The sequence below is a fragment of the Eubalaena glacialis genome, chromosome 9, assembly GCF_028564815.1.
Source record: "Eubalaena glacialis isolate mEubGla1 chromosome 9, mEubGla1.1.hap2.+ XY, whole genome shotgun sequence".
NCBI classification, from domain to species: domain Eukaryota; kingdom Metazoa; phylum Chordata; class Mammalia; order Artiodactyla; family Balaenidae; genus Eubalaena; species Eubalaena glacialis.
In genome coordinates this window covers 1,185,839-1,212,650 of record NC_083724.1, presented here as the reverse complement: position 1 = coordinate 1,212,650, position 26,812 = coordinate 1,185,839, and the positions used below count along the sequence as shown (strand labels likewise).

General features: G+C 47.9%; 1 protein-coding gene across 1 annotated transcript in view; it reads right to left on the bottom strand.

Annotated features, from left to right (window-relative positions):
• PNPLA7 (patatin like phospholipase domain containing 7) overlaps positions 1-26,812 on the bottom strand; it is a 69,873-nt gene that overhangs the window by 34,050 nt on the left and 9,011 nt on the right. Inside the window, 7 exon segments of the mRNA XM_061199524.1 lie at positions 9,121-9,267; positions 9,420-9,520; positions 13,899-14,039; positions 14,688-14,811; positions 15,739-15,819; positions 16,309-16,437; positions 25,940-26,020. Coding sequence (XP_061055507.1) covers positions 9,121-9,267; positions 9,420-9,520; positions 13,899-14,039; positions 14,688-14,811; positions 15,739-15,819; positions 16,309-16,437; positions 25,940-26,020 — 804 coding nt within the window.

Here is a 26,812-nt window from a genome sequence, read left to right as displayed (position 1 = left end):
AAGGTAAAATAAAAACTTTCATTGTTCTTATTCTTAATCTAACAGGTAAGTTTGTTCAAATTAGTAATAGCAACAATACATTAGATTATGTGTGCTGATACATAAGTGAAACGAATGACATCAGTGATACATACGAGGATGGGAGGGAGGATTTGGGATTATTTTGTTATAAAAATCCACTTTGTGGATAGTACTCACACTATCCACAAAGTAATAGTGTTTAAAAGGAAAACTCTTTTTCTCTACACACTGAGGACTTCTGACACCAAATGTATGGGTTTCCCCCACACCAAGTAATCCTCCAGCTCTTCAGCTGGAGTGTCCTAGGACTCAACTGAGTGTCCCAGGACTCAATTCTGACACGAACTACCTGGAGTTGGCATCAGACCCCACAGGTTAGGGGCTCAGTCCCACAAGGCTGCCCCCCACTTCAGACACCAATTGCAAGTAGAGGGTCCCCAGGCTGCCCACACTTTTGTCCGACTTGGCTACAAATCAGGGGTTCCCACAACCATAATTTGCCAGTATGGCTCACATAACTCAGGGAAACACTTATGTTTACTGGTTTATTACACAGTTGGCCCTTGAACAACATGGGTTTGAAAAGCACTGGTCCACTTGTATGTGGATTTTTTTTCAATAAATACATATAGTACTACATGATCTGTGGTTGGTTGAATACTGTGGATACAGAGGGCTGACTGTAAAGATATATGTGGATTTTCAACTGCCTGGAGGATGGGCACCCCAACGCCCCGCTGTCCAGGGGTCAACTGTATAATAAAGGATATGATAAAAGATACAGATGAACAGCCAGATGAAGAGGTACATATGGCGAGGTCTGGAAAGGTCCCGAGCACAGGAGCTTCTGTCCCCATGGAGTTGGGTACACCATCCTCCCAGTGTGGATGTGTTCACCAACCCAGAAACTCTCCAAACCCCATAGTCCAGGGATTTTTTTTAACTCAATCTCCAGCCCTTCTTCCTGGAGGATGGGGGTGGAGCTAAAAGTTCCAAGCTTCTAACCATGGCTTTGTCTTTCAGGTGACCAGCCCCCATCCAGGGGCCCACTAAGAGTTGTCTCTTCCTATCACCCAGGAAATTTCCAGGGATTCAGGAGGTCTGTGTCAGGAACTGGGGGCAGAAATATATATATTTCTTATGATATCACAGTGTTATTTGAAACTGGACTTGGATTAGCTGTAAATGTATACAGCAAACTGTAGGGCAATCACTACAAAAAAAAAAGTTAAAAAAAAAGAAGTATAACAGATAAGCTAAGAAAGAAGAAATATAATCATATAATATGTTCAATTAAAACCACAAAAAGCAGGAAAAGAGTGGTAGACAAAAACAGGAACAAAGGACAAGGGCAACAAATAGAAAACAGTAACAAATATGATAGGTATTAATCCAACTATATCAATAATCACTTTAAACGTCAGTGCTCTAAATACAGCAATTAAAAGACAAAGATTGTCAGATTAGCTAAAAATAACAAAACCCAACTATATGTTGTCTACAAGAAACCCACTTTAAACACAAAGACATATACAGATTAAAAGTAGATGGGTGGAGAAAGATGTATCGTGCTAACACTAACCAAAAGAGAGCAGGAGTAGCTACATTAATTTCAGACAGGGCAGACTTCAGAAAAGGAATGTTATCAGTGATAAAGAAGGGCATTATATAACGATAAAGGAGTCAATTCTCCAAGAAGACATAACAGTCCAATACACAATGCATATGTGCCTAACAACAGAGCATCAAAATGCATGAGGCAAAACCTGATAGAACTACAAGGAGAAACAGATGAATCCACTTTATAGTTGGAGACCTCAACACACTTCTATCAGAAATGGACAGATCCAGCAGGCAGAAAATCAGTAAGGATACAGCTGAACTTAACAACACCATCAATCATCTGGATATAATTGATATCTATAGACTAATTCATACCCAAACAGCAGAATACAGTCTTCTCAAGCTCATGTGGAACATTCACCGAGATAAACTACATTCTGGGCCATAAACCACATCTTCACAAATTTAAAAGAACAGAAATCATACAATATCTGCTCTCAGGCTACAACAAAATTAAACTAGAAATCAGTTAACAGAAAGACAGCTGGAAAATCCCCAAATACTTGGAGATTAAACAACACACATCTAAATAACACATGGATCAAAGAATAAATCTCAAGAGAAATGTTAAAATATTTTGAACTAAATGAAAATGAAAACACAACTTAGTTTGTGCGATCCAGCAAAAGCAGTACTTAGAGGGAATTTACAGCACTGACCACATGCTAGAAAAGAAGAAATATCTAATATCAATAATCTAAGCTTCCACTTTAGGAAACTAGAAAAAAGCAAACTAAATCCAAAGTAAATAGAAGAAAAGAAATAATAAAAATTAGAGCAAATGGGACTTCCCTGGTGGTCCAGTGGGTAGGGCTCCAAGCTCCCAATGCAGGGGCCCAGGGTTTGATCCCTGGTCGGGGAACTAGATCCCACATGCATGCCGCAACTAAGAAGTCCGCATGCCGCAACTAAGTCTGCATGCAGCAACTAGAGATCCCGCATGCCGCAACGAAGACCCGACGCAGCCAAAATAAATAAATAAATATTTTTTTAAAAGTTAGAGCAGAAAGCAGGCAGAAATCAATGAAATTGAAAACAGGAAATCAATAGAAAAAAATCAACAAAAACAAAAGCTGGTTCTTTGAAAAGATCAATAAAATTGCTAAGTCTCAGACTTCCCTGGCGGTCCTGTGGTTAAGACTCTACACTTGCAGTGCAGAGGGCATGGGTTTGATCCCTGGTCGAGGAACTAAGATCCCACATGCCTTGCCATGCGGCCAAAAAAAAAAAAAAAAAAAAAAAAAACCTGATAAGCCTCTATCTCAGCTAACCAAGAAAAAAAAGAGAATGGTTACAAATTATTAATATCAGCAATGAAAGAGGGGACATCACTAAAGATGCCACAGAAATTAAAAGGATAGTAAAGGAACATTATAAACAACTCTATGCCCACAAATTCGATCACCTAGATTAAAAGAGCCAATTCTTTGAAAGACACAATCTGCCAAAATTCACACAAGAAAAGAGAGACAACCTGAATAGGCCTATATTTACTAAGAAATTGAGTCAACAGTTAATAACCTTCAAACCCAGAAAGCACTAGGCCCAGAAGGATTCACTGGTAGATTCTACCAAATATTCAAGGAAGAAATTGTACAAATTCTCTACAACCTCTTTCAGAAGATAGAAGCAGAAGGAATACGACTTAACTCATTCTATGAGGCCAGCATTTCCCTAACACAAAAACCAGACAAAGACATTACAAGAAAAGAAAACCACAGACCAATATCTCTCACGAACATAGATGCAAAAATTCTCAACAAAGCATTTGGAAAATTGAATCCAACAACAGATAAAAAGAATTATACACAACAACCAAGCAGGATTTATGCCAGGTATGCAAGGCTGGTCCAACATTCAAAAATCAATTAATCTACCACATCAACAGGCTAAAGAAGAAAAATCACACGATCCTATCAATAAATGCAGAAGAAAGCATTTGACAAAACCCAACATGCGTTCATAATAAAAATTCTCAGTAAACTATAATGCAGGAGAATTTCCTCAACTTGATAAAGAATATCTACAAAAAACCTAAAGCTAACATCATACTTAATGGTGAGAAAATCAAAGCTTTCCCATTAAGATCAGGTATAAGGCAAGGATGTCCTCTCTCACAACTCCTTTTCAACATTATACTGGAAGTCCTAGCTAATGTTATGATAAGACAAGAAAAGGAAATAAAAAGCATAAGGATTGGTAAGGAAGAAATAAAACTGTCTTTGTTCATGGATGACATGATTGTCTACAGAGAAAAATCCAAAAGGATCAACAACAACAAAAAATTCTTAGAACCAATAAGCAATGTTAGCAAGGTTACAGGATGCAAGGTTAACGTACAAAAGTCAATTGTTTTCCCATATACCAGCAATGAATAAGTGGCATTTGAGATTAGAAACACAATAACATTTATATTAGCACCCCTCAAAATGAAACACTTAAGTATAAATCTAACGAAATATGTACACGATCTCTATGAAGAAAACTATAAAACTCTGATGAAAGAAGTCAAAGAATAACTAAATTACTGGAGAAATATTCCACGTTTATGGATAGGAAGACTCAATGTTGTCATGATGTCAGTTCCTCCCAACTTGATCTATAGATTCAATGCCATCTCAATCAAAATTGCAGCAAGTTATTTTGTGGATATTGACAAACTGATTGTAAGGTTTATATGGAGAGGCAAGAGGCCCAGAATAGCCAACACAATACCAAAGGAGAAGAACAAAGTTGGAGGACTAACATACCCAACTACAAGACTTACTATAAAGCTACAGTTATCAAGACTGTGGGGGTATTGGAGAAATACTGACAAAGAGGTCAATGGAACAAAATACAGAACCCCTAAATAGATCCGCCAGTGTAGTCAACTGATCTTTGATACAGGAAGTAGTGTAGTCAACTGATCTTTGATAAGTAAGTGTAGTCAACTGATCTTTGATACAGGAAGGAAGGCAATAATTAAATGGAGAAAAGAAAGCCTTGTCAACAAGTGGTATTGGAACAATTGGACATACACATGCAAAAAATTAATCCAGACACAGACCTTATACCCTTCAAAAAAATTAACTCAAAAAGGATCGCAGGGCTTCCCTGGTGGCACAGTGGTTAAGAATCTGCCTGCCAATGCAGGGAACATGGGTTCGAGCCCTGGTCCGGGAAGATCCCACATGCCACGCAGCAACTAAGCCCGTGAGCCACAACTACTGAGCCTGCGCTATAGAGCCCGTGAGCCACAACTACTGAGCCCACGTGCTGCAACTACTGAAGCCCGCGAGCCTAGAGCCCGTGCTCCGCAACAAGAGAAGCCACCGCAGTGAGAAGCCCGCACACCGCAACGAAGAGTAGCCCCCGCTCGCTGGAACTAGAGAAATCCTGCGCGCAGCAATGAAGACCCAACGCAGCCAAAAATAAAATAGATAAATAAGTTTATAAAAAAAAAAAAGAATCTGCCTGCCAATGCAGGAGACACGGGTTCGAGCCCTGGTCCGGGAAGATCCCACATGCCGCGGAGCAACAAAGCCCATGCGCCACAACTACTGAGCCTGCGCTCTAGAGCCCGTGAGCCACAACTACTGAGCCCGTGCGCCACAACTACTGAGCCCATGTGCTGCAACTACTGGGTCTTTGTTGCCATGCGTGGGCTTTCTCTAGTTGTGGTGAGCGGGGGCTACTCTTCGTTGCGGTGCGCGTGCTTCTCATCGCGGTGGCTTCTCTTGTTGTGGAGCACGGGCTCTAGGCGCACAGGCTCAGTAGTTGTGGCTCACGGGCCTAGTTGCTCCGCGGCATGTGGGATCCTCCCAGACCAGGGCTCGAACCCGTGTCCCCTGCATTGGCAGGCAGATTCTCAACCACTGCGCCACCAGGGAAGCCCCTCGCAGCTTTATTCTTAATTGCCAAAATTTGGAAGGAACCAAGATGCTCTCCAGTAGGTGAATGGATAAATAAACTCTGGTCCCTCCAGACAATGGAATGTTATTCAGCACTAAAAAGACTTGAGCCATCCAGCCATGAAAAGACAGGGAGGAAACAAATGCAAATTACTAAGTGAGAGAAGCCAATCTGAAAAGGCTGCAGACTACGTACCCGGTATGATTCCAACTGTATGACGTTCTGGAAAAGGCAGAACTACGGAGTCAGTATAAAGATCAGGAGTTGCCGGGGGCTGGGGGGAGGGAGGATGAACAGGAGAGCACAGGGGGTTTTAGGGCAGTGAAACTACCCTATGAACCCTCAATAGTAGATAACATGTCACTCTGCCTTGTCCAAACCCACAGAATGTACACCACCAGGAGTGAGCCCCAAGGTAGACGACGGGCTTTGGGTGATGATGGCGTGTCCAGGCAGGTCCCTCACTTGTCACAAGTGTCCCATCTGGTGGGGATGGTGATAACGGGGGAGGTGGTGCGTGTGGGAGGGGCAGGGGTAGATGGGAAATCTCCACGTTCTTCTCCATTTTGCTGTGAACCGAAAACTGCTCTAAAAAATAAAGTCTTTAAAAAAATTTTTTTAAATAGTGGGAAAAAAAAAATTTCATGATACAGTTGAGGAAACGTGAACACTGGCTGGGTGGATTATGTCATGAGGCCTTTTCAACACTTGAATTGTGAGAATGATATTGTGGTTCTGTTTTGAAACAGGGCCCTTAACCTTTAGAGAAGGATGATGTGCAATGATACAGTGTTTGAAATTTTTCAGACAGAAAATAATTGGAGGAGGGGTTAGGAGTACAGTTGTAAAATGACCAGCCGTGAGTGGATGATTATTGGCTGGGTGATAATAATGGGGGTTTGTAATGCTATTACCACTACCTTTTTACATGTTTAAAGCTTCACATAATGAATAAGAAGAGAAAAAATAGATAAATTCTTGATGAACCAATTATTGAATACAAAAAATAAAATAATAAAAATAAGTTTAAAATTATTAAAATGGGACTGAGAAAATGTCAACTAAAATAATCTGAAAATTTTATTGATGGATGAAATATAATATTATAAATAAAATTTTATGCATAACTGAGGAATTCTGAAGTCCAGCTTTGGGGCATCTGGTTGGCCCAGACTTCCGGCAAAAGCAAAGAGAAATCCTTTCTGTAGGAAGATAACGTCATCTTAGGTCTCATGTAATTTCTACAAATAAGCACTACATATAGCACACAGTTGCCAAGGAAAACCAGGTCCAGCAAGAGACGAGACACCACAAGCAAGGACCAGAGGGAGCAAAGGAAACAAAGGGGCGCCAAGGCAGGGACCTGACACAGGAACACGGGTGCACGCTGGCAAGGCACACGAAAGCCAGGCTCGTGGCAGCAGATTCAAGAAGCAGGCATGCTAGAATGATAAAGTAGGAGAACCAAACTCAAGAATTCAATCCCACGTTTAACGGCAGACTAGACGCTGTTAAAAGAATTAGTGAACTTAAATAAAAACATTGATATTTCTATTTCTGTCAAGTGTAGAAAGACTTTTCTAATGGAAAATGAAGAAGAAAGGGTTAGACTCGTAACGGATAAATGAGAACATATGCTCATTTGAGTCTCTGAAGGAGAAGAGACGAAATGGACAGAGGCAATGTTTGAAGAGATAATGCCGATAATTTTCCAAAAGGGATTCAGAGACACAGACCGAAGAAGCCCACAGAGTCCCGTGCAAGATAAATAAAAAGAAACCCATGCCCAGTTCTGTCAAAGTGAAGCTGCAGGAATCCAAGAGAGCCTATCTTGACAGCAAAAAGAAGAGTTATGTTCGTTCGAAGGAGGGAAGACCAGCACGCCCGTCTCAGCGGCGACACTGGGGCCGGAGGTGGCGTACTGGCGCCCACAGGCAACCTGGAACTCAGCCCAGTGGGCTGGAGCCGTCCCGCAGGAGGAAGGCAAGCGGGGGAGGGGTCAGCGCACCAGCCTCCGCCTCTCTGTGCGAAAAGCAGCGGCGGCACCTGCCAGCTGGCTCGCGGCAGCATCAGGACCGCTGCGCTGCGGCCGGAGGTGTGCGTAGCCCCCAGCGTTGGCCCGAAGGCTGACCCAGTCGGGATGTTCTGTTGTGCCGCGTGTGCAGACGACGAAACCTTCATGAAAACCCCCGACTTCCTGCCCAGGGGGCCAGGAAAGGAGGATCCCACGAGCTGGGGGGTCTGGGGGGCACGCCTCCGACCCCTGTCCTCTAGGGCCCTAGCAGGGCAGCCCCAGCTGCAGAGCTTCACTGCCCTGCGCGGGTACCGAAAGTAACGCGAGAAACAGAGCCGAGGACCCAGATAGGCCAGGCTTCTGACAGAGACAGAGCGGACCAGGGGGAAAGCTCGGACCTCCCAGTAACGATTCTGAGCCAGCCAGGTCCTCATGAGCAAAAATATATATAATCCAAGTCCTTCTCTGCATCCTGCACAAAAATTAATTCCATCTGCATTACAACCTAAGAAAGGTGAAGCAATAAAACTTTTAGACAACAATATAGAAAAAAATATTTATGAAGTCAAAGTACGGAAATGTTTCTTAAACAAGGCACAAAAAGCACTAACCATAAAGGACAAGACTGATGTTTACTGCGTTACAATTACAAACTTCTGTCCTGCAAAAAGACCATTCCGAAGGCAAAGAAGGCAAATCCTAGAGCAGATGGTTGTGTTCAAGCCCCACACAGCATAGGACTTTCATTCAGAAAGTATAAAGAAACCCTGCAAGTCTAAAGGGGAAAGACAGAAACGGGCGGAAGGCTCGAAGCGCCTCCCCCACCGAGGCCAAGGCAGTAAGATGTGAAAGAGACTCAGCCCCACTAACAGCCGAGGAAATCAAATTAAAACCAAAAGCCACGCCCAGACCCCCATGCTCATCTAACATGGAAAAGCCCCAAAATTCGGACTGCTGGCACGGATGTGGGAGCACAGGAGCCCTCACCCACCAATCTGGAGAGGTTACAATGTGGGCGCCCGCAGGGACGCAGGCCCACGTGTGGGCTGGCGTGGGCGGAGCCTGCGGCCCAGGCAGCGCGTGGGCGTGAACTCAGAAGACACAGAGGACGCGCCCCTCCTACACAGCGCACGGTCAGGTGCAGGGCGGCAGTGCGCTGGGAGCGAAAGGGGTTGTGGCGCGGAGCTGCTAACGGTCTAGTCCAGGACAAGGTGGCTTCACGCTCTTCTGTCTAGAAGGCATGTCTAGCAGGGCACTTTTAACCTTTCATCCTGAGCATCCTGAGTGGTGTCCCACATCTGCAGAACACTCCCCTGTCCCCTGTGGCCACCTGGAGGAGGGCGAGGACCCCAGACCGCTGTGGGGAGAGGGTCTGTAGAGCACCAGCATTAGGATGCCGTCCTGAGCCCTGCCCGGGGCCCTGCCCGGCGGGCGCCGTGGCCACCCCTACCCTGGGACCTGCTGCGTGAAGGAAGCAGGTCTTGCGAGGACAAGGGTCTCGGGGCAGTCAGATGCCTCCCGCCACCCCCCTCAGCTCAGCCAGGGAGGAGGCAGGAGGGGCCACGCACGTCCAGCTTCATCAGCGTGAGCAGGTCCTTCTTGGCGGCTCCGAGGATGGCGTCTGTCTTCTTGCTGGCAACAGCCTCAGCCGCGTGACCGTCCGAGTGGAGGAGGACAGCCGGCGGGGTCTCTGCACCCACCAAGCTCTTCTTGGGCTTGAGAAGAGCACAGGCAGCGTGATCGCGAGCATGCGGGCGGCGCGGGCGGTCCGGCCAGCCTGGGACCCGACCCCACGCGGCCCAGCAGATAACGCTAGCGCGAGGGGCGGGGGCGGCCGAGCGAAGGCCCGGGTCGGGGTGCTGCCTACCTCGCTGGCCACGGTGCTCCCGGGGCGCCCCCCTGCGTGCTGCAGGACCTGGGCGCCGTCACAGGCCATCCTCAGGTCTGAGGTGGCACCTGCTGTGCCCCCTAAAAATGGAGGGGAGACTCAGGACACCATGCTGGCCACCTGGGCACGCTGGGCCCTGTGCACACACCAGGGCAGGGCTGGCTGAGCACACAGACCTGGCAGGTGACACTGGAGACAGACCAGCCTCGGGCACTCACAGAAAAGCTGCTGTCACAACCACACAGACGTGCAAAGGATGGGAAGGCCCAGTTCCAGGCAAAAGCAGAGAGGAGTGAGGCGGGGCACTTCCCACAGGGCCAGCTGGAACCTGGGAGGCAGGAAGTCCCGACTATGGGTCTGCCTGTGGTTGGAGAGTGACTCTGCCTCATTACCGCCCTTCACGCGGCAAAAGAATGCAGTTTGTGCTCATGAAAAAGTGAAAGATGGGTTATTAACCGGAACTACAAAGACCAATCTCCACTGATTTTTTAAAGGTTACGTCTCACAGGAAAATACTTAAATCTGTATAGCTATTTTCTTATCATATTAATAAGATTTTGAAATGTTTAAAACAACGTAGCAGTTAACAATAACTATTTTTGTCCATCCTGAGAAACTGTGTATTCATAGTACTTTATTATAATATTATGTATATACACATTAATATGCTATATATATTATTATATTACCATATTATTATTTTATTATTTATTACTAATAAGCCAAAGTATTATGATACCAATATCTATTTGAAAAATAAAACCCAACTACACTCCCTGTGATAAACACATGCATACGTTAAAAGTTGTACATTTCTGTATTATGCTGCTGTTATAATCATACAGTCTATAAAACTTAAAATGTTGAGTATAATTAGCTGGTTTATTGAATTTGACCTGCGTTTGGTTGAACATGTGGATGTGGAACCTGAGGACCCATTCAAGGGGCCATCTGACTGTACTACACCCTTTTACACAAGGTACTTGAGTGTCTGTGGGTTTTGGTACCCACTAGAGGTTCTGGAACCAATCCCCCATGGATGCTGAGGGACGACTGAGTGTATCTCTGATTTTTGCCAAAACCATGTCCTGTAAGAGTGTGTTATCTGTACAGACCAGAGGAAAGGTAAATCTGTCTCTGTATGAATGTTAACTGGATATATTCATGGAATTGGATAATTCATAGTCAAATTTTGTTATATGTGGATTGCTACTATTTTCAGTTATCTGTTACTTATTTTATTTGAAAAAATTCAAATTTTATTTTATTTGAAAAATAAACATATTTTTTAATATGGCGGGTCAAATGGTTAGCCACACAGAAGAAATATATTTCGACCCTACTCAATTCAGACAAAAGATTCAATTCTAGACGAGTATGAAAGGTAAAACGTTAAATCTTACAGGCAGATTTCCTAAACACGACACAAAATGTATTAACCACACACAAAAAAATTGATCAGTTGGACTCTATTAGATTTAAAAATTTCTATTCATCAAAAGACACCATTAAGAGAGTGAAAAGTGAGCAGAAAATATTTTTAATACATACATCCAACAAAGGACTCATATAGAGAATATCTAAAGAACTCCTATTAATCAATAAGAAAATGAAAGATAACCTAAGAGAAAAATGGCCAAAAGACAATGCATTCCTATCCCAGTGGAGATGGAAGAGTCTCAGGTTCACGAGTTGTCAGGAAGATGGGTAACAGACACAGCAAGGCACAGGGCACAGAGGGGCCAAATGAAAATGATGGACAATTGTACGGGCTGGGGAGCAAGACTTCCTGTGAGTGGCATGGCCTCTAAGTGGTGCGGCCTGTGAGTGGTGCGGCCTGTGAGCTGACTGTCGGACACATGAAGTCAGTGAGCACCTGAGTGGGGCTGAGAATCAAACTGTTAAAATTTAAATACAAACAACCACAGCGGCAGGTGGCTCCATACTGGACCGTGCAGACTGGAGTCTTACGAGGCTGATGACAGTACAAATCGGGACAGGCACGTGGAGAACCACCGGCAGCATCTCCCGGGCTAAACACACATGCCGTCACCTCAGCAGTTCCAACAGGAACATATCCATCCATGTGTGTCCAAGAGACACACGAACACAGTTTGTTCACAGGAAAACAATGAACACTGGGCTTCCCTGGTGGCGCAGTGGTTAAGAATCCGCCCGCCAATGCAGGGGACACGGGTTCGAGCCCTGGTCCGGGAAGATCCCACATGCCGCGGAGCAACGAAGCCCGTGCGCCGCAACGACTGAGCCTGCGCTCTAGAGCCCGCGAGCCACAACTACTGAGCCCGCGTGCCACAACTACTGAGCCCGCGTGCCACAACGACTGAAGCCCGTGCGCCTAGAGCCCGTGCTCTGCAACAAGAGAAGCCACCGCAATGAGAAGCCCGCGCACCGCAACGAAGAGTAGTCCCCCTCTCACCGCAACTAGAGAAAGCCCGCGCACAGCAACGAAGACCCAACGCAGCCAAAAATAAATATATAAATTAATTAATTAATTAAAAAAAAAAAGAAAACAATGTACAACAGTGAGAATGGTGAGTGTCGCCCACCCGGCAGTTTGGAGGCCACAAGTACCAGGCTGAGCAGAAGCCAGACTCAAACCCAGTCTAATGGGTCAGAGGTCGGGGAGCAGGGGAGTGCCAGGGGCACAGGATTACAACCCGTATCACCGCTGATGGGAACTGCAGGGGCACCATCCAGGCTTTCTTTGTCTGGGTGCTGGTCTCACAGGTGAGCTTAGTTTATGAAAATTCATCAAATGTCCCCCTGGGGCTTTCACATTCTATAAGCAGATTATACAACCATAAGCATTTAATGAAAATAAAAAATAACTTGCTATTAGTGAAGAAACAGGTAAACACACCAACAGAACACAAAGATTCCTAAAAAGTAGCTCCAAGTAATGAAACACCCAGAACAGGCGGATCCACGACAAAAGCAGGCTGGTAGTAGCCAGGGGTTGGGCAGTGACGGCTGATGGGTCTGGGGTTTCTGTACTGGGTGATGAAAACGTGCTGGAATTAGACAGGGGGGCTGATGCACAATTCTGTGAATATACTAAAAACCACTAAATTGTATACTTTAAAAGGGTGAACTTTGGGACTTCCCTGGCGGTCCAGTGGTTAGGACTCTGTGCTTCCACTGCAGGGGGCACAGGTTTGTCCCTGATTGGGGAACTAAGATCCTGCAAGCCGCGTGGCACGGCCAAAAATAAAAATAAAAGGGTGAATTTTATGGTATGTTAATTATATCTCAAAAAAGTTGTTACTAAAACAAATCCACGTAGATGCAGAAACTTGATACCTAATGAAGATGGCACCAGAAAAAGCAACAGGGAAGTGAAAGATTGTTTCCTGAATGGTGTTGGGTAAATTACCACTAGATAGAGTAAGAAAAAGCTGAATTTCTTACCTCGAATACAAGGCAAGAGGGAACCATGATGAAAGACAGACTTCCATGTGGAAAGTAAAACTGAAAAGCTACCAGACAAGAACCCAGAAGAATGTGTTTACGTCTGGGAAGAAGGAGGGAAAAAGTGAGACCCAGAACACAAACCGCAGGGCAACAACTGGTTTTCAGAAACGAACAACAAGGGTCTCTGTTCCCGGATGGGCCCCATGGGTATGTTCTTCCACAGACGGAAGCCGGGAGAAGGTATCTGAACATTCATACTGATGAGGGATCTCCATCCGGAGCATATAGAGAATTAATGCAAATCAACAAAACAAATCCAGGAAACCCTGCAGAAAATGCGGGAAGAATATAAACAGGCAATTCCTAAAGAGGGAGCCCAAACAGCTCTTGAACACACCAGGAGATGATGAAACCTGCCGGCAACCCATGAAACGCAGGTGAAGACAAGACGGACTTTCTAAGGGATATGAGAGCAAAAGGAGGAAGGGGACAAGGCGTGAGCAAGCCTCTGGGGGGCGCCAACAACGCCCCCCCGCTGGGATGTGCCGGGGAGCCGTCACACTGCAGCACTCACAGGCAAGCTGAGGTCACAGCAAGGAGAGGGGAAGAGGGCTGACTGCTGACCAAAGGCCAAAAGGAACTCTCTCTGCAACTGAGAGCCGACAAGAAGACAAAGCAGACAGCAGAGAGGGGCAGGTGCGGACACCTCCTGGGGAGAAAAGCCTGGGCGATGGCTGGGGGACAGAGGGGACAGTAGAGGCCATAGCCTGTCAGCACAGCCCAGCACAGGGGAGAAGGGATGGCGCCGAGGTAGCCACTCTAGCGGTTACAAGATGGGCGCGCAGGGCCCAGCCCAGGGAAGCTCCACGGACATGGGTGCTGCAGGGTGGTGTGCAGAGCAGCCTGCGGGGCGTTCAGGCAACAAGACGCCCGCCACTGCTTCACACCGAGAGGCAGGGCACAGGCGCAGGGTCCTCTGGGCCCAGGGCTTGCCCGCCGTCTGGAGTGGGACAGAGGGTCCCTTACCTGGCGGAGCTGAAGCAGCCTGGTCACCTGCCTGGGCCTGGCTGAGCTTGTCCACGATCTCTTCGTGGACAGAAGGCAGCGGGGAGGGGGGGCTCCTCTTCGGCAGAGGCCCAGAGGCTGCTGCACGGCTGCCGCCACGATCTGCTGGGAGGGGCTGGCGTGAGGCAAGGCCTCCGTTCCCACAGCAGCGCACAGACCCAGACGGCGGCGTGTCTGGAGGCCTGGGGACAGCCCTCTGCCGGCCCCGCCCCCTGCCCCTCAGGCCGCGTCCTCGTCACCTGCACCTGCCTGGCCCATCACCTGTGCCCACCTGCCCAGGCAAGTGGCAAGCAAATGCCAGCCCCATCCGCAGGTCCTGTTCTGCCACACTCCCAGGTCTGCGGCCGAGCGCCCCGAAGGCAAACTCCTGCCCAGCTCTGAGCGCACTCCCCCGAAAGAGCCCCAGCCAGCGGCAGGGCTCCCCAGCTCCCCAGGTGAGTGGATCCAGAACAACCTTCCAGGAAGCCCCCTGAGCAACGCAGCTTAGTTGAACTTCATGACCAAACAGGTGACATGTCCACATCTGTAGTGTGCCTGTGTGTTACAGTCACCCTGGAGGTGACTTCTGGCAGAGAAGCCTCGATGAATGATTTCTTTCCCCAAGTCTAGGTCCTTCCTGAGAGCTCAGAGCAGTGCAGTCAGAGGGCGAAGCTGGGAACCCACCCCCGACTGGTTTTCTCCTGGGTGGGGGGTGGCGGGGGGAACAGCTGGTGACCCGAGGGTGGGAGGTTGGCCCCGGGGGAGCAGTACCTGGGTCGCAGGGCTCCTGGGGCCGCGGGGGCCTCTCCAGCCGCTCGAGGCTGCAGCACATCGGCCTCTTGGCCTTCCCAGCAGCCACGCTGGCTACAGACACAAGCGGGATGGCCTGGCTCTCCTGAGACAGGAGAGAAGTGGGGCTGCCCCAGGAGCACTCCTAGGTGAGCGGGCATCCTGGGAACGACTGCAAAACCCTCGGGGAGAGGCCACGTTTCGGGGACTGAAGGAGGCAGTGATCAAGTAGGATGCCAGCGATGTAGAAAGGAAGGGTTTTAAGGCAAGAAAGGCCCAGCTTGCTTTTATCTTGGCAATTCTATCAGTTTAAATAATGGTCAAAATTGTCAGAAACCTCCATACTCTTCATTAAGATGAAAAATAATGTAGAAAACGCCCTAAAATATCAGCAAGGGAAGATGACAGTACCTAAAATATCGGAAGAACCAGGGAGAATATCCAAGTGCAGTGTGAATGCTAACAACGAACGTCTGTTCAGCCTTGAGGGGCCGCCAGCCCGTCTGAGGGCTGAGCCTGCGGCCCACGCAGTTCTGGGCCCTGCTCCGACATCAGGGTCACTTCTCACCAGAGTCAACGGGGCGGAGCAGCTTCTCCCACCTCATGGCCGTCAGCTCAACCCGCCGGCCTCGAAAGAGGGATGGTCGAGGGCAGGGCACACCGCCCCGAGTGCCCACAGGAGGGCCGCAGGGCCTGGGGAGCAGCCTCCGCTGGACGTGCGGCAGGTGAGGAGCTGGGAGGGGCAGGCGCGCTCACGGGGCAAGGGGATCAGAGGAGCTAATTCGGGCCAAACCCCAGACCCTCCTGGAAGGGAACCGCAGAGGCACGACCAGGAGGCTGGCAAACAGGCACACGTCTCCAGGAAGGCCCCCGAGACCTAACTGATGGGACAGGCGCTCAGCACTAGGCCCCAGGCGCACCCCTCCCTGGCGCGTCCGCTGGCCACGGCCGTGAGGTAGAAAACTCGTTCTGTCGTCACCTCTCCAAGCCCCGGGTCCTGAGGACCCGCGGTTAGGACGCCGAGCACACTCACAGGGTTGAAGAGCTCCGCGGTCAGGCCCAGGCAGTCGTGCAGAGCCAGGAAGGTGACCCTCTGCAGCCGCACCATGACGATCTGGAGACGGGCCAACCGTGTCTCCACTTGCTGAGCCTGCCTCGGCCTCGCGGGCGGGGAAGCCCCTGGTGTAGACAACTCACCCTCGTCACGCAAGGTGTTAGTGCTAGGGGCATAAGGAAACTCTGCATTGTTTTTACAAGTTTTCTGTAAGTGTAAAATGACTGCAAATCAAGAAGTTTAATAGTAACAAGAAGAGCTCTTTGGGGGCATGGTGGGAGATCTGAAGACCCCTTTGAGGTTATCAATACTAATTTTTACAGCAAAATATGTATTACAAAATTTTTTAAAAACCATCTTACTTCTTCCTACACGCCCCCCGCCCGAACCCCGCATCACCAGCACTCAGTCCTGCCAGTGAAGTTGATTCCACTATTGCGGACACGTCCTCATGGCCACGTGACTCAGTAAACCGATGGTGAGACACTCAGGGTGCTGGCCCCGCGCCCTCCACCGAGATGGCCACAGCACCGCAGAGAAGCGACCCACCTGCACCACCCTCACCAGGGTTTCAGGATATTTCTCAAAAACTCCTTGGAAAGCCACAGCTGGAAGCCGGAGGATGGCGGATGGGACAGCAGCGCGGGCAGACACCGTTTTGTACGGTGCAGTGTGGCCCTGTAACGACAGCCCCAGTTGGTCTGCTCTGGCCTGTCCTAAGACCTCAGAGCCTGGCTCTCCAAGCCCCCACTCCGGTCTCAAGCATCACAGCACTCAGTACCCCGCTCTCCTAGGCCTACTGCAAGGCCTCTTGGAGGTAGGATCACCCGCCCAGCAACCCCCGCTGAGCCCTGCCCCGCCACCGACAGAGCTCCACACGGCCAAGGACCCAGTGGGCAGCATGTGGTTTCTCTCTTCTGGGAACTGGCTGGTGCTCGAGAGAAAAGATGACTTTTTCAGTCGCAGAATCACCCCCAGGCAGTGACCTTGGCCCTTTCTGGTGCACAGCTCTGAGTCCTGCCACCTCCTCTCCCACAACTGCCATTTGCAGGCAACCACCAGCTCTTTTCTGAACTGATGGTTTTCCTTCATCAAAGTACCACATAAATGGAATCACACAAGGCTTGGGCCTGTCCACTGAGATTACGCACTTCAGGGTCATCATGCTGTTCATGTACCAGTAGTTTGTGCTGTTTATTGATGAGAACTAGTCTATTTTATGGATGCATCACAGTTTCTTTATCCATCTAGCAGGTGAAGGATATCTGGGGTGTTTCCAGTATTGGCAATTATAGATAAAACTAATGTAAATATTTCCATACAGGGTTCTGTGTGAACAGAGTTTTTGTTTCTCTTGCTAAGTATTGTGGAATTACTTACCAAAACCTCAGCTAAAGTTGGAGTGGGGACCGGCCTGTAGGGGGAGTTCTCCTGCCTGCCATGCATGTCAATTACCCCAAACAGGAAGAGATCTCCGCCTACATCTTGGACAGGAAGGTGTCTCTACTTACCATCAGGCAGGAGGAAGGAAACTTCCCTCTGCCCCGGACAGCCCAGCCAATCAGAGACTGCAGGGGCTCAGTCAATGGGAAGCCTCCATTGGACCCCCAGCTCCTCCAATGGAAACACTGGTTATCACAGCCCCTCCCAACTCCCCCTTCTCCCTACAAAAGCTAGCTCCCCCTCCTTGATCTCTGGATTTGCCTTTTGTCTGCCATAGTTTCCATATTCTGAATTGCAATTCCTCTGCTCTTCCTGAATAAACTCGCTTTTGCTGATAAAATAACTGGCTACCATTTATTAAAGTTGATATATTTATAGGGTGTCAGAAGTGGGATCTGAAGGAGGCGAACCCCAAGAGATGACGGGCCCGGGAATTGAGCGAGGTACCCACACTGTGAGCCCCTCATGCTCATCACTTCCCTGAGTCTCGTCTTGGATTCCAAACTCTGCTCTTTTTGCATTTTCAGTTCTCTGACTTTATTTGGGATCTGGAACGGCTTTGTCCTTTCAGGGGAAAGGTTTCATCCTTTCTGGTTCAAGGCTTCATCCTTGGTGAGTACTCAGTTGTTTTCTGGAGTGCGCAATAGTGACGTTCTTTTGGAAGATAGATAGAGCTAACTGGAATCCAGTAATTTGTTTTATTCCTTTTGGAATCTGGGCCAGGACTCTGGCAACTTTCTTGGGTTTCCAGGAGAACTTAGGGAAAGTTAGCTGATTCCAGAGCCAACAGTTTCAGCTCAGTGATGGTCGCTTAACTCATCTGCCAAGGTGCTTTCGGATAACCACGAGACTGCGATTACCTACTTGCTGAGCAAGGAGGTGTCTGCAGTAGCAAACCCCTCTTGCTGCAAGTGGTTAAATGCCTCTGGGGAAGTAGAGACCCAATGACATAAAACTAAAGAGCAAGCGCATTGGTTAGAGCAATATCACCGGACAACCCGCTGTCTTTCGGTGTATTCAGCTGGATACCTGCAGGTCTGGCTCCTGGTTTAGAACCATCGTGCAAACTGGCCATCCCTCGCAGCCCCCAGGGAGCCCTGGAGCTGGGAGGAATCCAGCCTTTCCCGGCAGGACGTGCCCCCTCCCCACCCCTGCCTCTGATCAAAAATCTGATCTTTTTTTCTATGAATTTGTTTGTTTGTTTTTGAAGTATAACTGACCTACAACAGGATGTGAGATCCTGGTGCACAACACAGTGATCTGATATTTCCATACATTACAAAATGATCTCCACTGTATGATTTCAAGTCCTTGAAATTTATTACCATTTGTTTTATGGCCCAGAATATAGTATGTCTTGTGAGTGTCCCATGTTCATGTGAAAAGAATGTGTTTTGCTGTTGTTGGGACCAGTGTTCAATAGATGTTCACTTAATTAATTAATCAAGGTGGTTGATGGTGTTGTTTAGATTTTTCTACATCTTTGCAGACTTTCTGTCTACTTGTTCTGTCGATTACTGAGAGAGAAGTGAAGTCACCAACTGTAAGTATGGATCCGTTTCTCCTTTCACCTCTGTAAGTTTCTGTTCCACTTTTGAAATTCCGCCATTAGGAGGATACACATTTGGGATTGTTGTATCTTCTTGACTAGTGCTGTTCCTCACCCCTGGAAACACTCTGTGGTCAGAAGTCTACTTTGTCTACGTTAATGTAGCCCTTCAGTTTTCTTGTGAGTTTTCATGGTATAGCTTTTCACATTCTTTTATTTTTAATCTACCTAAGTCTTTATATTTAAAGTGGGTTTCATGAAGTCAGCATATAGCTAGATGTTGGTATTTCCGTCCAATCTGATCACCATTTAATTGGTACATTCAATGTTATTATTGATGTGGCTAGGTTTAGGCTCCAATTTTCTGGGGAATGTTGAATTTTTTAGCAGGTTATCAAGCTGGCTGGGTTCAGACCACAAGTTCTGTCTTACTCCCCCCGACCCACCCTCCGTGGGGCTGGGTGCCAGTGTCTCTGATTTTGGGGCAATGCCTCGCATGCTTGGCTCCTGCTGGCACAGGTGTCCCTCGGGGGTTAGTCTGAGACCTGGGCTGAGGCTGAATCTTAGTCCCGTTCTTTCTCACGGTCTGTGCCCTGCTGCTCTCCGTCTGCGCTGACACTTGCAGGATCCACCCACACTCTCTCCCACACTGAGAAAGTCCGTGACTGGTTTGCCCCTGAGGCAAAGCAGAGAGACAGCAGAGGAAACCCAGGGAACTCACCATTCCTGGGCTGCTTTTCCTGTTTCAATTCCCACCCACAGTCTACCCACTTTTATTTTCAGATTCCTGGGTAATTGCTTCTTGCGTTTTGCTGGAGTTTTTGTTGTAATCAGCAGGAGAGAGAGGTTGTGGTGGCATCACCCTGCCACAGCAGAACTGGAATTCTATTTCATTTTTATTAAAAATAAAATCTCAATTTCCTTCTTCTTTTAAAGCCAGAATGAAGAAGCCTAATAAATTGCCGTAGACAGCAGCTCACCTGTGTGGTGAGGCTCACTGTTGCTGCTGCTAGAGAGAACCCTGCTTTAACTTCATATGTGAGGCCCTGAAAACGAGAACTCAAACAAGGTGAAACCTAGTGGACGGCCAGGCTCCTGGCCTGACTGTCCTCTGAAGTAAACCTGGCAAATCCCCCTTCCTCTGAAGAGCCCTGCATGTCGGGAACACTGGGCATCTGGCTCAAGGTGTCCTCAGTGAGCTCTGGGACTCAGTGACATTACTTCTGCCTTGGAGTCCTTTCTGCTTACTTCAAATCCTTTATAAAGAGAAGGCTGTCCCCGTATATATGGAGAACACCACAATTCAAAAATATACATACACCCCAATGTGCATAGCAACACTATTCACAATAGCCAAGACATGGAATAAACCTAAATGTCCATCAACAGATGAATGGACAAAGAAGATGTGGTATATTTATACAATGGTATACTACTCAGCCATAAAAAAGAATGAAATTATGCCATTTGCAGCAACATGGATGGACCTAGAAATTATCATACTAAATGAAGTAAGTCAGACAGAGAATGACAAATATCATATGATATCACTTATACGTGGAATCGTTTAAAAAATGATACAAATGAACTTATTTACAAAACAGAAATAGATTCACAGAAAACAAACAGACATAGACAACAAACTTATGGTTACCAAAGGGGAAACGGGGGGAGCAATAAAGTAGGAGTTTGAGATTAACATGTACACACTCCTATGTATAAAACAGATAAAAACAACATCCTACTGTATAGCACAGGGAACACTACTCAATATTTTGTAATAACCTATAAGGGAAAAGAATGTGAAAAAGAAAAGAGATATATACATATAAGTATAACTGAATCACTTTGCTGCACACCTGAAACTAACACAACATTGTAAATCAACTATACTGCAATTAAAAAAAAAAAACCACACAAAAACCGAACTTCTGAGTTCAAAACAATAAAAAAAAGAAAAAGAGACAGAGAGAGGTTGTCCCGCAAGAGACCCACAACCACACCACAAGAAACAGGAGCCCAGAGCAGCACGGAGCAGCCACCTGCCAGGCGTCCAACACAGAAACTGGAGGCCAGCTCCAGATTTCCTGTGAGGCCGGCGAGTCCAGCTCGGCCCCTCAGTATTTATGCACCACTGGGCTGCTCTGTGGGGGAGCGGGCTCACGGGGTGAGGGTCTGTCTCGGACACGACCTCAGCCCGTTTCCAGGCCATCTCTACAAGACCTGTATCGGCAGCATGTCCTCCACTCGTCAGCAAGCCAAGCTGCCAGGAGACCCCGGGAGAAGCACGGGAGGGACATCGCCACAAACCCCATCAGACAGCAATTCTCATCGGTTCCAGAATCAGGGAGAAAAGCGTCTGTGTGCCTGTGTCTGTGAATATGTGTCTGTGTGTTTGGGGAGAGGGTGGAAAGAGAAAATGACAATTTAACATCTAATGCTAGAAACAGCTCAAATGGACTTGTTTACTTAGAAAAACAATGCCCTCAACCTCTCCAAGAAACTTGAAAAGCACAGGAGAGGCTGCTGCTGGGGTGTGCACAGGCCTGGTACACACCTGCAAGTGTCTACGGATGTTCTCTGCAGTACCAGCCACTGTAGGAAACAATCATAACCACCTAAATGTCAGTCAACAACGGGTAGATCAACGGGTACTGAGCACACAGCTGAACGAGAACAACACGCCCACGTGGAGGGACGCGTGGCAACGACCCCCGCGAAGCAGGGGGCTGCAGAGCCGTGTGGAGGAGCCCGTCGTGAACAATCACACCACGCTTTGCAGAGCGCCAGAGAAAACTCAGAAGAGCGGCTGCCTCTGAGGAAAGGGCAGGGGGCAGCTGAACGGTACTGACAGCTTACAGCTAACCTGAGCTACAGGGCCATCACTGTCTCACCTGGCTGACAGCCGACGTGTCTGCTTCCTGCATTGTGCTTTTCGGTACATCTGAAATATTTCATAACAAATTTGTAAAAATTAAAACAATGAGGGGGTGGAATTGGAGGAAGGTGCTCAAAAGGTACAAACTTCCAGTTACAAGATAGACAAGCACTACACGTCTACACGGCTCATCTGCACTGGCTGTGTAGCCAGGTCAGATGTGGATTTCCCTCTCACATAACTGGACTGTTGGGAACAGGATAGGCCCAGATCTTAAGGACAGAAGCAAATAAACGGAGACGAGGTGATACAGGGGGCAAAAAAAAATCTCATCTTACTTCATCCACAAAAAAAATATTCAGAGAGAAAAAAAAGCTCTTGAAATAAAAAACATGATCACAGGAGAAAAGGGAACCCTCCTACACTGTTGGTGGGAATGTAAATGTGCAGCCACTATGGAGAACAGTATGGAGGTTCCTTAAAAAACTAAAAATAGACCCACCAGAGGATCCATCAATTCCACTCCTGGGCATATATCTGCAGAAAACTCTAATTTGAAAAGATACATGCACCCCAACGTTCATAGCAGCACTATTCACAATAGCCAAGACATGGAAGCAACCTAAGTGTCCATCAACAGAGGAATGGATAAAGAAGATGTGGTATATATATACAGTGGGATACTATTCAGCCATAAAAAAGAATGAAATTTTGCCGTTTGCAGCAACATGGATGGACCTAAAGATTATCATACTAAATGAACTAAGTCAGACAGAGAAAGACAAATATTATATGATATCACTTATACATGGAATCTAAAAAGAGGATACAAATAAACTTATTTACAAAACAGAAATAGACTCACAGACATAGAGAACAAACTAATGTACTAAAGGGGAAAGGGGGGGAGGGATAAATTAGGAGTTTGGGATTAACAAATACACACTACTATATTTAAAATAGATAACCAACAAGGACCTACTGTATAGCACAGGGAACTATATTCAATATCCTGTAATAAACCATAATGGAAAAGAATCTGAAAAAGAATATATATATATATTCTTTGCTGTACACTTTGCTGTACACCTGAAACAAACACAACATTGTAAATCAACTAGACTTCAATTAAAAAAAAAAATGACAGAAATTAAAAATTCAATGGAAGATTTGGAAAATAAAGTTGAAGAAACCTCCTAAGAAGTAAAATAGAAAGATAAAGGGAGTGCAAAACAAAGACAATTCTAGAGCTATGAGGTTTCAAAACTCTATCTCCCTTGGGCTTCCCTGCTGGCGCAGGTTGAGAATCTGCCTGCCAATGCAGGGGACACAGGTTCAAGCCCTGGTCCGGGAAGATCCCACATGCCACGGAGCAACTAAGTCCGTGCGCCACAACTGCTGAAGCCCGTGCGCCACAACTACTGAAGTCCACGCGCCTAGAGCCCGTGCTCCACAACAAGAGAAGCCACCGCAATGAGAAGCATGTGCTCTGCAACAAAGAGTAGCCCCCGCTCGCCCCAACTAGAGAAAGCCGCGTGCAGCAACGAAGACCTAACGCAGCCAAAAATAATTTTAAAAAAAACAAAAAAACCTCTATCTATCTCCCTTGCACCCTTCTCAGCAAACAGATAGAGTATTTGCTCCACCCAAACAAGCAAGCAGACCAGGAGAGGCGGTGAGAGCCCTGCCCAGGAAGAAAGAAAGGGCCGCAGGGGGGCTGGACTGTGTGACCCAGAAGGTCAGACGGAGACAAGAGGATGGGGACCCGGGGGTTTCTCCCCAACTCGTGGAGCGCTGGGCCGGGGCAGCGGTGCACACAACGCACAGAAAACTGAGCAACCAAAACGTGAGGCAGCTGCTAACTCCAGGGAAAACAGAAGGGAACTGAGGCAACTGTTAACTCCAGGGAAAACAGAAAGGAACTGAGGCAACTGTTAACTCCAGGGAAAACAGAAAGGAACTGAGGCAACTGTTAACTCCAGGGAAAACAGAAAGGAACTGAGGCAACTGCTAACTCCAGGGAAAACAGAAAGGAACTGAGGCAACTGTTAACTCCAGGGAAAACAGAAAGGAACTGAGGCAACTGTTAACTCCAGGGAAAACAGAAAGGAACTGAGGCAACTGTTAACTCCAGGGAAAACAGAAAGGAACTGAGGCAACTGTTAACTCCAGGGAAAACAGAAGGGAACCTCACCCCCAGGCTCCACAAGCTCGGCTGCTGACAACGTCCACAAAGGTGGGACGAGAGGAATAGGACGGTGAGGCAAGCAGGGCATTTTCTACAGTGGGGAGTCAACACAAAATTAAGACGAAGAATTACAAAACAAGAGCAGCGGGTTTTACGGACGAGACTGAAAGAGCTGGATGTGGCCTTTCTGGGGAGGGGGCGGTGGAACAGTCAACTGCAGTTCACAAAACATCAAATATGTTTTTAGAATTTGTTCAGGTTATTCTGATAAGAATAAATTAAAAAAATTTTAAACCACAAACACAAATGTTTGGTGAGGCAAAAATGATGTCCTTCCAAATAATCATTTAACCCAATATAGAATTATTTTCTCCCAAACATCACCCACATTCTCCCTCCAGCCACTCAAGGCAGCAGGACTCCTGCCCCAGGGAGGGGCACCGTGCTGACACTGATGCCGGCGCGAGGTGACCGCAGCAGGCTGCGTAACCCTGACCCTGCTCACAGCACACAGCCCACGATGCTGCCACGAACGGCACTCAGCCCGAAAGTTACAACGAGATCAGGGTCAGCAGCGGACCAAGAAATAAGAGAAGGGCCTCCACTGCCCTTCTCTCGTCCTTATTTAGGAGCCCCTAATAATTTACCTGCATGTAGATGGACAGCCCGTCTAGACCTCCCAGCCTCTCAGGCCCACAGCACGAATTACAGACCCAGCCAGAGCCCCACAGAGCCAGCCTGCTCCAGCCGCAACTGCCAGCCTGGGTGCCCTCCCCCATCACCTCCAGATGGCACCTGGCCAGCCTTGCTAGTAGGAGGCGGTGTCCCTCTCAGGCCCGGCCAAGCATCTGATGAAGACATACCAGGTCCTGGGGGCAGACAAAGACCACGGAGTCCTGTGCACGCCTCCGCCCCAGGCCCCAAACAGCTCGAAGCACACGTGTGCAGTCTGACAGGGGCAAGATGAGCACACCGGACACGCCCAAAGTCTCCGTGTGGAGCCTGCCACCCCCTTGTCGTGCACAAGAACTTAGGGCTGGCTCAGAGGACACCCATGAGGGGTGCCTCCATGGTGAGTGTCACACATGCTCCTAGCCTCCCGGCCCTGTGCAGACACATCGCTGCCAAGGTGCTGCTGAATTGCTCTGGAGACCTCTCCATGCAGTGTCTGGAGAGACTGAGGTACAAGTTGCCTCAGTACACAGACAAAAATAAAAGCAAGAGGTATAACTTCCAAGGATAAGATAAAAATCAAATACACTTTCTGAGTGACAGAGGTGTACGCATTTATCAAAACAGCTACACACACTTCAGATTTGTTTTATTGTAAGTAGATTTTGCTCAGAAGAAAAAGAAGATTAAACAAATACTAAATTCTAGTTAATCAGGAGGAAATGAGGCACACTGAGCTGAGCCTTTTGCAACTGTTGATGGAAATAAATTGATTTTACTATTCTGTCTACTTTTGAACATGTTTAAAATATTCCATGATAAAAAGTTTGAAAGTCATAACATGAGATGCTAGTTTTTAATCTATTGGACTAGCAAAGATCAGATATGAAATGGCTCACTAGTGGATGAGGCTGAAGAAATAGGTGCCCTCACACATGTCCTGCGGTTCAGCCTCTGTGTGGGGTGCGAGGCGTGTCCCTTGGATCCAGTGAGTCTCCTAAGGATTTGCCCTACAGACTGGCCTTCAAACACAGGAAACAATGTCCACACAAGACCATTCACTGCAATGATGAACAGCAAGAGCTGGGGAGTGACTGAAGGACACACATTAGCACAAAAGATCCAGAGAGGGTCCCTCCTGGGAAGGGGACTCAGGGCCTGAAGGCGGGAGAAATCACTTTCACCTTGCGATGTTTTAGGCACCTGAAGCTTGGAGCCCATGCGTGTGTTACTCAGTCCAAAGAATGATCATTTAAGAAACGGCCAAATCCCATAAGCCAACACCCAGCTCCCCTTAGACACCTGGTCAAAGCTGCTCTCGGGCACACCCCTGACCCATAGGGGTCCCCCGGACCTAGACCAGCCCCTTGTCACTGGAGAGCTGGCCTCGGTGCTGAGGGACCTGCTGTCCAGGCGAGCCCGGGCAGGCCTGGGGGTGCGGGGTACTCACAGTGATGACGTCCAGGATGCTGAGGAGGCTGTGGACGCTGTCTCCAGCCAGAACCTCTTTGACCGTCACCTCAGTGCCATCCTGCGCTTGGGAAGCAGAGCAGAGTCACCCGCTGTGGAGGCCAGGCCAGCTGAGCAAACGACCTCCACCACCACTGGTCCTGTGGGGCAGGGGCTGCACCCCAGCCGACGTGTGGGAATGAGGAGGACAGGAAAATGACGGCGACTAGGAGGAAAGAAGAGGCCCAGCCCAGGCTTTCTGCCCCGTGTCTTGTCAGCACCAGGAGGCTTTGCCTACGTGAGTTTGCTGGCCTAACTAAAAGGGCTGTGAGAACCAAATGCAGTTATTCGAACCAGTATAAATAATAGCATTTTAACATATTTTTCCACTGGATTAAAAGAAAAAGAAAGCGATGCGACGCTGGTGATTTAGTTCAGGAGCTTCATCTCAGTGTGACCCAGGAAAACCCCTGTGAACTTGCTCAAACCTGGCACTGGCCACTGCCCAGGAGCCCTTCCATCTGGCCCAAAGGCTCCGCCTCTCTTGGTGAAGGCCTGCCAGGTGGATGACATGGAGGCCCCGCCCGGAGGAGACTGGATGAAAGCCACGCCTTTTCTAATTGTCCCACCAGGTCACCCGTAGACAAAGCGACACACGTGAGAACTGTACCCTGACGACACTGTGGTCTAGGAGCCCGAAGACCATGCAGGAGCTGTCCTAGGTCAGGGCCCACCCAGGGCCCGGCAGGCGGGAACTTCACGTGGCTGGGGTGGGGGCGACCTCATGCGGTCCAGGGTTCGCTAAGTGTCTGCAGTGGGAGCCTGCGTCACCCACCAGCAGGCAAATAAACCGACAAGCCCTCAGGAGTCTTGG